Source organism: Esox lucius, chromosome 23 (assembly GCF_011004845.1).
Source record: "Esox lucius isolate fEsoLuc1 chromosome 23, fEsoLuc1.pri, whole genome shotgun sequence".
NCBI lineage: Eukaryota > Metazoa > Chordata > Actinopteri > Esociformes > Esocidae > Esox > Esox lucius.
This window is the reverse complement of record NC_047591.1, coordinates 16,324,514-16,337,987: the sequence shown is the minus strand read 5'-3', so window position 1 is coordinate 16,337,987 and position 13,474 is coordinate 16,324,514. Positions and strand designations below refer to the sequence as shown.

The 13,474-nt window shown below is 41.8% G+C and overlaps 1 protein-coding gene across 2 annotated transcripts in view; it reads left to right on the top strand.

Moving 5' to 3' along the window:
* Positions 1-269: 269 nt before the first annotated feature.
* Positions 270-13,474, top strand: part of LOC105020378 (voltage-dependent calcium channel subunit alpha-2/delta-1) — a 101,986-nt gene continuing 88,781 nt past the window's right edge. The window contains exon 1 of one of the 2 annotated variants that reach the window (XM_010887361.4): positions 270-758. In XM_010887361.4, coding sequence (XP_010885663.1) covers positions 670-758 — 89 coding nt within the window. In that variant the 5' untranslated portion in view covers positions 270-669. The remainder of the gene's footprint in view (positions 759-13,474) is intronic. The other variant, XM_010887362.3, reaches the window with a different exon arrangement.

Genomic DNA, 13,474 nt, shown 5'->3' with positions numbered 1-13,474 from the left:
TGTTCTTTTCTGTTTTTTACATTTCTGATTGACATGAGCAAATTCAACCCGTTTGCTGGAGTTTATTCACTTATTAAACAGTGCCTGACTTGGACTGAAATGGGTTCCGTTCCTTATATCGGGTGCAGATAGTGTTTATATTTAGGTACAGGAGCTACATATTTTGAGCTAGTTTGTTGGGTCCTCGCTAAAAGGCGGTGGCTGCTTTGCCAAGTCCCGGTGAGGAGTGCCTTGTATGGAGAGCGACGCCCGATGATGATCGTTCTCAGGCGGGGGTGGGGTTGAGTGAACTGGGGGGCTTGGAAACCGATCCGCTCCGGAGCTCTCTTATATCATACTGCCTACACACACTGTTCCGTTCCGTGCGGGCGAGCAGAGTAGGTACGAGAACGGCGCCGATGCTCTTCACTCATATCCAAAACCAACGTTGCGCGCTTGTAGGACTACCACTGGAGATCTGACAAACTATTGACAAAGACATCCAACACAAACTCACCCGGAGAGAGACGAATCAGCTGAGATTTGTTTTCAAACTCTCCACCGATGGCGGCGTGACAGGTCTGCTATACGCGCAAGGGGAGGCACACGGTTCCTGGATTTGGACTGTTTCACGCGTCTCTCCCTGTCTGGAATCGGTGTTAATTGTCGCGTTGGGAGTTCGGCTCAGTCATGGATACCTACAGCTCTTTTACCACTCTACTTTTACTTCTGGCTTCGTTAAATAGTGTCTCTGCAGGGCCGTTCCCGTCACCACCTCAGTGAGTAGCCTACAAGAGTTCTGACTTGCGATGACAGCACGCTTGGTTTTCTAAGCCTAAGGCGAATTACAAAACTAATAAATACTATTACGAATGTGTAATATGTTGCCATAATATGATGAGGCCTGCAAAATCTATATTCGCATATAATTATATTATTATTCAAACACTAATAATAGGCTATAGAAATATTCCGAAATACCCTGCAAACTAGTGTTTTATGAATAAGCCAACTATATCGATAGCCACGTGTTCAAACTGACATCTTTGAGAATGCTGACAAGTGACAAGGCCTATGTATAAACTGTGCCTGTAGCCTACCCGACTAAACATAATGTACATTTCAATGTTATTTATTGCCATACCTATCAGCAGTTAAAAGCAATGAGGACAAGTAACAGCCCACTAGCCAGTAGAATGCATGTGGATTTTAGAATTTGGCTTCATTTGCTTCCTATAACTAAACTCAGGGCACTGTTGAGCAATTTATTTATTAATGTCATTGTAAACTGGGTGGTTTAGATCCTTAATGTGGATTGGGTGAAAGCCATGGTATATGAAACTGCATACCACTGGTTTGATATCACATTACTTTTTATAGTTCAAATTAGCAATAAGGCATGAGGGGGTGTGGTCTATTAATACACTTACAATAGCCATAAGGCATGAGGGGGTGTGGTATATTAATACACTTATAATAGCCATAAGGCATGAGGGGGTGTGGTATATTAATATACTTACAATAGCCATAAGGCATGAGGGGGCGTGGTATATTAATACACTTATAATAGCCATAAGGCATGAAGGGGTATGGTATATTAATACACTTATATCAGCCATAAGGCACGAAGGGGTGTGGTATACTGCCAGTTCAACTATAATAGCAATATTATATGAAATAGTATAGACATGAGGGGGGGTGCGTATGCTAATCGATATGTTGTACCTATGAACTGCTTTAAGCAGGTGTGTATTGACCTAATGTTAATATATATACTAATGTTAAATCTGATGGGAGCTACTGAGGGAGTCTTGAGAAAATGTGTTTTAGTTTTTCCTTGTTTTGTAAATATTACTGTAAATGATCAGGTCTGACATTATCAGGACTGCTACTCCAGTAAACATTTGACAGACACACATAAACTGGCACCCTGTTAATGGATGGACGACCAAACGGAAATAATGGAACGCAGTTTGAGTCTTTGCATCTTAATAAATATAAGCTTATTGACCTCAGCACTTGAATGTGTTTAATGTCAGTTATTAATTTAACATGTTCATTATTTGTTACAGGGGGGAAAACAAGTATTTGATACACTGCTGATTTTGCAGGTTTTCCAGTCTGTAATTTTTATCATAGGTACTCTTCAAATGTGAGTGACGGAATCTAAAACAAAAATCCAGAAAATCACATTGTATGATTTTTAAGTAATTAATTTGCATGTTATTGCATGACAAGTATTTGATACATCAGAAAAGCAGAACTTAATATTTGGTACAGAAAGCTTTGTTTGCAATTACAGAGATCATACGTTTCCTGTAGTTCTTGACCAGGTTTGCACACACTGCAGCAGGGATTTTGGCCCACTCCTCCATACAGACCTTCTCAAGATCCTTCAATGATTTTCTATTGGGTTCAGGTCTTGAGACTGGCTAGGTCACTCCAGGACCTTGAGATGCTTCTTACGGAGCCACTCCTTAGTTGCCCTGGCTGTGTGTTTCGGGTCGTTGTCATGCTGGAAGACCCAGCCACAACCCATCTTCAATGCTCTTACTGAGGGAAGGAGGTTGTTGGCCAAGATCTCCCGATGCATGTCCCCATCCATCCTCCCCTCAATACGATGCAGTCGTCCTGTCCCTTTTGCAGAAAAGCATCTCCAAAGAATGATGTTTCCACTTCCATGCTTCACGGTTGGGATGGTGTTCTTGGGGTTGTTTTCATCCTCCTTCTTCCTCCAAACACGGCGAGTGGAGTTTAGACCAAAAAGCTCTATTTTTGTCTCATCAGACCACATGACCGTCTCCTATTCCTCCTCTGGATCAGCCAGATGGTCATTGGCAAACTTCAGACGGGCCTGGACATTCACTGGCTTGAGCTGGGGGACCTTGCGTGCGCTGCCAGATTTTAATCCATGACGGCGTAGTGTGTTACTAATGGTTTTCTTTGAGACTGTGGTCCCAGCTCTCTTCAGGTCATTGACCAGATCCTGCTGTGTAGTTCTGGGCTGATCCCTCACCTTCCTCCATGATCATTGATGCTCCACGGGGTGAGATCTTGTATGGAGCCCCAGACCGAGGGAGATTGACCGTCATCTTCAACTTCTTCCATTTTCTAATATATATAATAATTTCTCACCAAGCTGCTTGCCTATTGTCCTGTAGCCCATCCCAGCCTTGATGTCCTTACACAGCTCTCTGGTCTTGGCCATTGTGGAGAGGTTGGAGTCTGTTTGATTGAGTGTGTGGACAGGTGTCTTTTATACAGGTAACGAGTTCAAACAGGTGCAGTTAATACAGGTAATGAGTGGAGAACAGGAGAAAAACTCACAGGTCTGTGAGAGACGGAATTCTTACTGGTTGGTAGGTGATCAAATACATATGTCAGGCAATAAAATGCAAATTAATTATTGAAAAACATACAATGTGATTTTCTGGATTTTGGTTTTAGATTCCGTCTCTCACAGTTGAAGTGTACCTATGATAAAAAATTACAGACCTCTACATGCTTTGTAAGTAGGAAAACCTGCAAAATTGGCAGTGTATCAAATACTTGTTCTCCCCACTGTATGTAGTGGTGACAATTGAAATGGATATATCACTGTGATTCACTGAATGCTATGCAGCAGACCATCACTTTTACAACCTCTCCCTGAAAACAAATCAAAACAACAACATATGTTTCAGTAACATAAATAGCAAGTTATATAATCTCAACAAAACTCTTAATTATTCACAAGTCGGATTTCATGGAGGATTATGGTTATGTTTGGATGCGGTCCGTTCAAGACTACCTGCTACATTATGTTTAGCTTTTGTGTCAGTGGAGCCTGGTTGTTGGCTGGCTTTATTTAACTAGCAATTAGAGCATGGTGAACTAAATCAGTACTAAGAATTTAGAAAATATTCTGTCAGGTTTCAGATCATTATTTAAAACCCTGTTGCCAGAAAAGTTGGGACACTGCATAAAAAGCAAATAAAATCAGAATGCAATGATGTGCAAATCATTTATCCCTGTATGAAATTGAAAATAGTAGAAAGTCAACATATAAAATGTTGAAAGTGAGAAATGTTTTTGGAAAAATACATGCCCATTTTGAATGTGTTGCTAGCAACACGTTTCAAAAAGGTTTGGTCAAGTACTGCTTTGGTCATGCGTTACCACTTCTTTTAACAATGTTCTGTCAGCGTTTGAACTGAGGAGACAAATTGCTGTAGTTTTGAAATTGAAATGTTTCCCATTCTTGCCTGATATAGAATTTCAGCTGCTCAACAGTTCGGGGTCTCCTTTGTCGTATTTTTCGTTTTATAATGTGCCAAATGTTTTCAATGGGTGACAGGTCTGGATTGGAGGCAGGCCAGTTTAGCATCCAGCCTCTTTTATTATGGAGTCATGCTGTTGTAATACATGCAGAATGGGTTCTGGCATTGTCCTGCTGAAATGATCAAAACCTTCCCTGGAAAAGACATTGTCTGGATGGCAGCATCCAAAACCTTTATATATTGTTCAGCATTAATGCTGCCTTCACAGAGGCAAATCACCCATTCCATGTGCACTAATGCACCACCATACCATCATGCATGCTGGCTTTTGAACTGTGTGCTGATAAGAAGCCGGATGGTCCCTCTCCATTTCAGTCCAGAGGACGCTGCGTTCATGATTCCCAAAATAAATTTTACATTTTGATTAGTCAGATCGCCGGACAGTTTTGCACTTCGCCTCAATCCATCTTAAATAAGTTTGGGCCCAGAGAAGGCAGTGGCATTTCTGGATCTTATTTATATATGGCTTCTTCTTTGCATGGTAGAGTTTTAACTTGCATTTGTGGATGCAGCGACGTACTGTGTTGACAGACAATGTTTTTCAGAAGTGTTCCTGAGCCCATGCAGTGATGTCCACTACAGAATCGTGTCTGTTTTTAATGCTGTGCCGCCTTTGGGCCCGAAGATCACGGCTATCCAGTACTGGTTTTCAGCCTTGTTCCTTACATACAGAGATTTCTCTGGATTCTCTGAATGTTTTAATGAAATTTATGTACCATAGTTGATGAGATCCCCAAACTCTTTGCAATTTTACGTTGAGAAACATTATTCTTAAATTGTTGCACTGTTTGCCCGTGCTGTCTTTCACAGAGTGGTGAACCCCTCCCCATCCTCACTTCTGATAATTCCAGAGAGGATGGGTCTATCTTTTAATTCCCAATCATGTTACTGACCTGTTGCCAATTGACCTAATTAGTTGTGTAATTTTTTTTACAGGCTAGTTGCATTGGTTCCTGTTTTCTTTAACTTCTGTGATGGCAATTTTATCGATCAGAACTCTTTAAGAAGGAAGTACAGAGACTAAATACTCTTGGCACAATTAACAGTTTATTAATTATTTGCAAATAAGAGACCCCTGCCTGATGTCCGTGTGACGTTGGCCGGAAACTGTCCAAAATGACTGTGCAAGCATTTAGACGAGGTATGGGACTTAGCAAAACTCCCCCGTATAAGTACATACTGTTGTAAATAGACACAGTACATGAATGGGCAAGCATTCATACAGCCCAAGAAGGTGCATTTTTAGTGTAGGCTATGACATCTTAATGCCCTTGGACCTTATCTTCCAAGTTAGACGGGCTCATTTGTGGTGCTTTGCTTGGATACAGTCTTGTGAAAAAGTAAGTAAACCCCCCTTGACAGTTGTTTTTATTTAAAATTTGAGGAAAAATTTAACCTAATTTAAACACTGACAATGGAAGGTCAATAGAAATGCAATTTTGTAGTGCAGAAAAAGTACACAACTTTAATAGCCGGTGTTTGGCTGAAATAACGTATTCATTTCTTGTCACCGTCTATCAGTTTCTTATATCAACTGAGGGGTATATTTGCACACATTTCTTTACAGTGCTGCTTCAGCTGTATCATGTTCTTGGAATTGGCACAGACTCAGGCGCATCAATGTTCTTTCTTTTGAGTGCCTCAGACAGGTCTTTTGATCTTTGCATGATGTGTTACCACACACCCATATGGTAAGACCAAACCAGACCGAGTTTTTGATCTTTATGGAAGGCTGAACCCTTCCAAGTTACTCTCTAATGATTTTCCTAACCATTTGCACCTGTTTTGGTGATGGTTAAGGTACAGTAGGGAAATTGGGGTTTTGCTTGTATTAATTTCATAAACCTTTTTTGTGATTTTTTTTTTAATTGGGTTACCTTTATCAATGAATGTGGTTGGAATTTAGCTCAGATATCTATAACTTTCCAGGGGATGTGCTTTAGTTTCCACGTGACTGTAAATAAATTATATACAACCATTGATGCTTTAGGATTTATAAACTGTCATACCACATCAGAAATATAACCTTGTTTTATTCAAATGTTGACCTATACACATGTTAAGAATGAATGTAGATGTTATCCATCGTCTTGCTGTCTAGAATTAAAAAGGTCTAGACTGATCCCACAGGTTTTTACCAAAATGTGGGCTGTCTTATTTGTTAATGTTTCTCTCCAGTATTCTACCTTTCAGATATTTCCAAAGATTGCAGACTATTTCATCACGTTTACAACGAGGTTTGGTTCGGTGTCAGTGCATTTTCCCTTAGCTAATCAAAACTTTAAAAAGATTGTATTCATTATTTTAGGAATGACTGGCAGTCAGATCTTTAGGACACTTCATACTTAATTACTTTATTATCTAAAACGAGCTTGGCAGTAGCTCTCATACCAAGCCCTACCCTTTTCCTTATAGACCTTGCATACATTAGACAAACATGGTGTGATGGCTGACACCAGCATTAAAGAAAAGAGTAAATATGCGGTTCGCAGAAATATAATACTGTAGATATAGAACAGAAGAACAGATTTAAATGTCTGTCGATCGTACCCAGAAGACATTCTAGCCCAGTGTTTTTCCACCCTGCTCCCGGAGGCCCCCTGCCCAGCATGTTTTAGATCTCTCTCTGCCCGAACACACCTGATGTAGCTCATCAAGGACACGATAATGAGCTGATCATTTGAATCCGGTGTGATAGAGCAGGGAGCGATCTAAAACATGCAGGGCGGCGTGCCTCGAGGAGCAGGGTTGAAAAACACTGTTCTAGCCGTGTGCACAGTCACCCTGGGCCAACATGTCCGCACGCCATTCCATTAGCTCGTCGTCGGCCGTTACCCCTCTCAGCTCACTGGGGTGATCTAGTGACACCCGACTTCAGGGTGCTGTTCGTTAGGGTGCAGTGTTATGGACTGTTTGCAGTAATGCGTCACGACTAACAGATTGCCTTAGCTTTGGACAACCTGTTGGCTCCATTGTGTAACATTTTGGATCTTTAACATCCTGAACGTTTCACTCCACCTCGTCCCGAGGAGGGAGGGGGTGTCGCGGCCTGAGCTCTCGGTCTGGTTTAGTGATGTAGATGGCCAACTGGCACACATCCTAAGGGGTATGATGTCAGACTAGCAATGCCATGGACATCGATTTCAGAACCACTGTGTAGTTGATGTTACAAACGGTCTTTGGCAGACTTGGAGATGCAAACTGACCTATGCCTTGTTTACTACGAAAAGGCAGTGTGGGTTTGTTAAAGCTGCGTGACAGGAAAATATTTCAGCCCCCCCCCCCCCCCAAAACATTGCGTACTTGCATCAAGTATTCAATTTCAATTGATCTGGCACATGTTTTCAGGTCTCATGTAAGGATTCGCATCATGTGAGAGATCTCAATAAAGCCAATGTATTTCAATAGCACACTGAACAATTCTTACTACTGACTACCATGGCCTCTCTGATCCTATAAATGTACTTATGTAAAGAAGTGTCTGTCGGCTGCTACATCTGTCTGGCAAGCCGGCCAGCTCTAAAACCTCACTACCCCACAAAGCTGACTCAATGACTGTTTTTCGCCCCATTGACACAGTCAGTGCTGCAGCATTTGGCTGTCCTTAGCTTGGCAGGCTATCCGTGCTCCTGGTTTCACTACATTGACATTCATTTTGAATGACAGCCGTCGCATTGGCTCTTCAAAGGGAAAAGCAAGGAAGACGGAGGTCATATAAAATAGGGTTGGGCGGTATCCAGACTTTTATAAATGCTCTTTAAATGTTTTTCCCACCAAAGCCTTTGCGGCGTCTTCATAAGTGTTGTGAACATATTGCCAACCCTCTTTTGAAACATTTACTTTACAGTATATTCCAAATAAATTTGGATTCTCTAATAATGACGACATACTTGCCTTCCAGGAAATTCTAGGGCAATTCAAGAGTTGTTTTGGAGTGTTCTGAATCATTTTATAACACGCTGTAAAGAATCTCCTAAAACCATTATCTCTCATTTGTTGTCATTCACTCTCCAAACCGCAATTCTTTTATACAAAAATACTACTAATTGGATGTTGTCAGTTCACAGCAGTGTATCATTCAGACAGATAAACATTGGTTGTTTGTGGTTAACAATCATTTAATTAAGGTTTTGGGAAAGGCTTATTACCTGCCAGTCAAATGTTTTTCATTAATGGATAACCAGATTGGTAGGCAAACAAATACACAGACAAGGGCATGCGCTGCTTGCCCCTTCTAATACATTTGAAAGAAATTAATAATTACTAACACATTTAGTTTGTCTTAGGATTCAATATTAAATAGATTGTCCACTAAGGTGCATTCCATGTGTCTGACAGATTTCATTTGACATAAAGGCTGGCTAAACACAGTATAACAGACTCTCATAAAACTAGCTGTATAAATAAATGTTATTTACCATTGTCAGCACAATTATTCATATTGTTTTTCCACAGAGTCCTTGTTAGAAAGCATCTTCAACTACTGTAGATGTCATGCTTTATCAATGGTTCGTAGAAAAGGGCCACAACCATGTAAAATACGAATGTCAAATTTGGCATAATTCTCTATGTTGCTAATGATATTATCATAGCATTGTAAATGGTGACATGTTGTACTGCTGCGTTGTGCATCCTCTGAAGTGACGTCATGTAAATACCATACAACCAAGATGACAAATTGAAAAAGTTTCTCAGTACACTTAACACGAACAAAACATTATTGACACGCCATACCGTTTAGAGCTAGGCCCAGCCAGGTCTATGAAAGTTCATCCACAAAAAAATTTTAATGGTTGTAATCAAGCTCAGGTCTACAATATTGGAACAGAAGAGGAATAATGGACATGGATGTTGTCACCGGTACGACTACTCCAAATCGTCTTGTTTCTAACACTCTTTGCTGGACCATAAACCAATCTAAATACCGTTAACACCCTATGGTAATGAACTGTCATAAATCAGCAGAATGTTGGTAACTTATTTATTGATTATTTCTGTAGTGTCCTGACTTCTGTAGTACTTTGAATTGAGACACCTGTGGTTGTTCAAGTTGTGTACATAAAAGCCTTGTGTTCTATGATGCTGTACTTTATGACATTAAGACCTGTATGCCATATAGTATTATATGATTCTGTATTTGTATAATATGACTGTGCTCACTATAAAGTTTGTTAAAAGACATACATCAAGGTTTAATGGTGTCTACTTGTGGACTGATGGTTCCTTCCTCTCTGATATCTGAGTATGAGAGCACTTGAAGTATTTTTATTTAGCTGAGCCTGTTAACTAGCCAATGGTTGTATTGGTTTACCTACGGTAGTTAGCTAGCTAGATGGCTTATGCTGCTAATGTTAGCTGTCAATACGTTAGCAGCAGAAGCTAACTTGCTAGTTTACTATGCTTACTGAAATTACTTAATTGGTATGACAAAAATATTCCCTTTCTACTGGTACGGATGGCGTTGAATATTACAGTGAATGTGGCGTTAGCGCACATACAGCACAAACATGCAGATACACAATCACAGGCTGTTGAGCATGGCATTGGACCTTGACTGAAGTGCTTGTGTTGCTTCTCACTGTGATAGGCAGTTGTAAGACAGGCAGGATGAACCTCTTGCCTTGAGTGTTTTCTTCTGTCTGTCTTGTTCTTTACCTTACTGGCTCTCTTTCCTGCGTTCCCTACTTATTGCATTTTTTCTCTTTTGCTCTCTTTTTGTATTTCTCAAATCTCTTGCCCCCTCACCCCATCTCTCTCTCTCTCTCTGTCACTGTGCGTGACTGCACGCCGTGCTCCAGTGCTAACTTCACATGCCACTGTCGGTCTGCTTCAAATGTTATGTAGCCGCTCTTCTCCCTATCTCGTTCTCCGTCGTCCTCTTTTCTCTCATCTCTCTCTCTCGCTCTCTGAGATGGAACACATATTCTAGACTGCTCTTTGGCTGTGAGGCCGATGATTAACATCATCGAATCTGAAATGCAAAGTCTGACGTCACCAATTGTGCCCCAAGAAAGGCCCGGCCAGCCAGTCAGCTATGCAGCCAGCCAGTTAGTCTGTCAGTAAGTCACTCAGCCAGTTCACAGAACAGCAGGGAAGAGAGAAGAGGGATAGGGCTGTTTGTATTCACCAATCACTCCCGAAGCTGGCCGGGGCAGACGTTAGACCAAACGGCTTACTGTAGCAGAACCAAGTACCAGAATATTTCACTGGGATCCCTGGGTGGTGTTCATCCCCTGTGCCATCTAAAAACATTGTCAGCTTTCCGGCCGGGATTGCCAGCTGGAAGCCGTGACATCTGGAATCCGCTAAGTGTCACCTACGCTAACTCGTTCTGTGGAGATGCTGCCAGATTGGAAGGACAGACAAAGCTGGCCATGCAAGCCAAACCCCTGGATGAAAGGGCACCAAGTCTAATGTCAGAGCCTGGTATGACATTATCTTAGGCCATAAGCCGTATTACTCACACTGCTGTGTTGTTCCAAATGGGGAGAATGCATTGATAACGCGTAGTGATCACAAAGCCATACATATGAGCAGTATGGTCTTTTAAGGGGTCTCTTAAAGACCACCAACCCCCATGGTTTGAAGTCACCTGGGGCCAGTGTATCACCACAGCCAAATCTAATGATGGAGTACTCAGTCAGGAAGCCGGCTAGAGATGGAATTAGAGGGGCTGACTGCTTTGGGGGGAAAATTAGCCTACCAATAAATGGGTTGGCAGGGAGCCTTCAAAGATTAGTGCACCCAGTTAGCAAGGCTACTGCTGATGGATAGCTAACGACATGGGGGATCCTGCCACTATGCCATCTTTCAGAACCCATGCAGGGCACTTAGCGTGGCCTAGCAGGAGAAAATTCCCCCACCCCCACCCGCAGTTTCCAGCCCCAGAAGAATTCCCATTTATTCACCAAGCTCTTCCTCAAAGTTATTAACCACCGGAGAACTCCGGCATGCATCAAAACCCACACACGCTGAAGCTTGCCTATGAATGAGGAGGACGCAAGGAAGAGCCAAAATATTTTAGCATTTAGAAAAGCAAACGATACATTGTGGAGGTTTGGCAAAACTAGCATTGACAGCCAACTACCAATGTCTGCTGTAGTTTTAACTGTAAATTTAAACACTAATTTCTTGCCGTGTTACTGTTTGCTCTGTACTTGCCTTAAGCACAGTGAACAAAGTACACTTGTGTGATCTTAGGCATTCGTTGGTATTTGTCTTTAATTTATTATTTACAAATAGGTAATTCATGGTTAACCAGCAATTCAGTGTTGATTTATAAGCAGTTTTTTAACGGTTGCCTATGATCCAGTTGATGTGATCCTTAGCCCAGGCCAATGGTGTCTGGTTGATTCAAAAATGTTGCTAGTGCACAGCATGGCTTAAGAGAGCAAGGTTATACATCACTGAGAGAGAAGAGATCATGATTTATGAACAGAGAAGCTACTGCACGTATGCAGTATGACTCGATCAAACAGATTATACAAACCGAAAGAGCCGATTCCTGTTATATGTGTGCAGAATAGCTAGCGCGAGACGGTTTATGCACAAGAGAGCAGAGAATTTGTTTCACTAGCAGCTAATCGTCTTAACGGAAGAAATCCAGTGCGGGACGGACATGACATTGAGCGCACACCGCGGGTGTAACTTGTTTTGCGTTACTATTTAACTGCGGACCAACGACAATGAGTTGAGTCGTATTGCCAGAGCATCAGTACAAAGGGGATTAATGTGCACATTTTCATATCATATTTGGGTAATTAAACAGGACATACAATATGTTGCCAGCCATGTCTTCCTAAATGTGTGTCAACATTAGTATGCAGACTTTATACATTAATAACATTAAAAAACATGAATATGATTTCTAGGAAATTAATGACACAATAGATTTTTTGATTAAAATGATTTATTTCTTAATCTCAATTATGGGTTAAATGGCAATTAAACGGCCTACAGTGTGAATTGGGGACAAAAACAGAAGGTGTGTCTTTTCCAAGGAAAACAGTTTAAAACCGTGAGTAGATTAGATTGCTCAGAAATGCTTCCTTTGGAGAAAGTTTAGGTGCAGCCAGGGATTGTTAAATTCATGTTATCTTTCCTGCCCACAGTAGGCCTTTCCTGCATGTAAACTATTCTCCAAATTAAAACCACTTCCTACTGACCTGAGGGGTAGAAACAACAGCCTGCTTGAAGAGCTGGTTAACGACTGGTTTGAACTATTGTGGCAGTATACATTCTTTATGGTGGGTATTGTTCATCAAGGGGTTTGGCAAGTGGAAGCCCCAGAGACTTCTGGATTTTTCAGATTGTGTGGATGGAAGTATTTTTCTGTTCTCTGAAGGCATGGGGAGCCCTTGGACTAAGGGGTGAGGATGGATACTTCCATCCTGCTTGTCTTGGAAAGGCTCCAACATGAGATGCCCGTCAAGCATGAAATGCCCCGTTGAACATGAAACGCCCATGGAAAATGCATGCGGCCGCCGCTTCGTTCCCCCCAGCTGACGCCCACTAGATAACGCAGTTCAACATCCCGTGGTCCCTGTTAGGATACTTCCTCACAGGCGGTGTCTCCAACGCCAACGGGAACCTGCACTCTCAGCTACCCACCCTCTCGCACAGGCATTTCAATGCCAACTGCAGTCTGCCAATATGCAGCTGTCAGAACAGCAGAGCCAACGCTGATTGAGTGGAGGTTATGGTCCTGGAAATGAAAGGGAATCAGAACCAGCTGAAGAACATCTCACATACTCACGGTCTGTTTTACTTACTGTTATCCATGATCAACGCAACGATGCCTGCTAACTCTGAGACCCCCCCCCCAGCATGGCTGACTACGCTGAGGGTTGTGTTAGCTTTCCTTATACAGCCATGTGCAAGGAAAAACATAGTCAGATGATAAAGTCAGATGATTCAATGCAACAGATCATGGAGTCAGTGGATAGCTGCACCAAGTGGTTTCCGTCACGCCACACCACATCCAGACCGATCGCCAAAGAACTGTACACTGCTTACACAAACTAACCATTCTCTTGATGTACAGTACAGCAGCATGTGGGTGAATTACGCAACGCCTGTACATTGAAAAATGAAACTGAGTATCTCTAGTGGCATGCAATCTAGACCTGAAAGTACTGTACATGGAACGATGTAACATGGAACTGACATGTTAAACC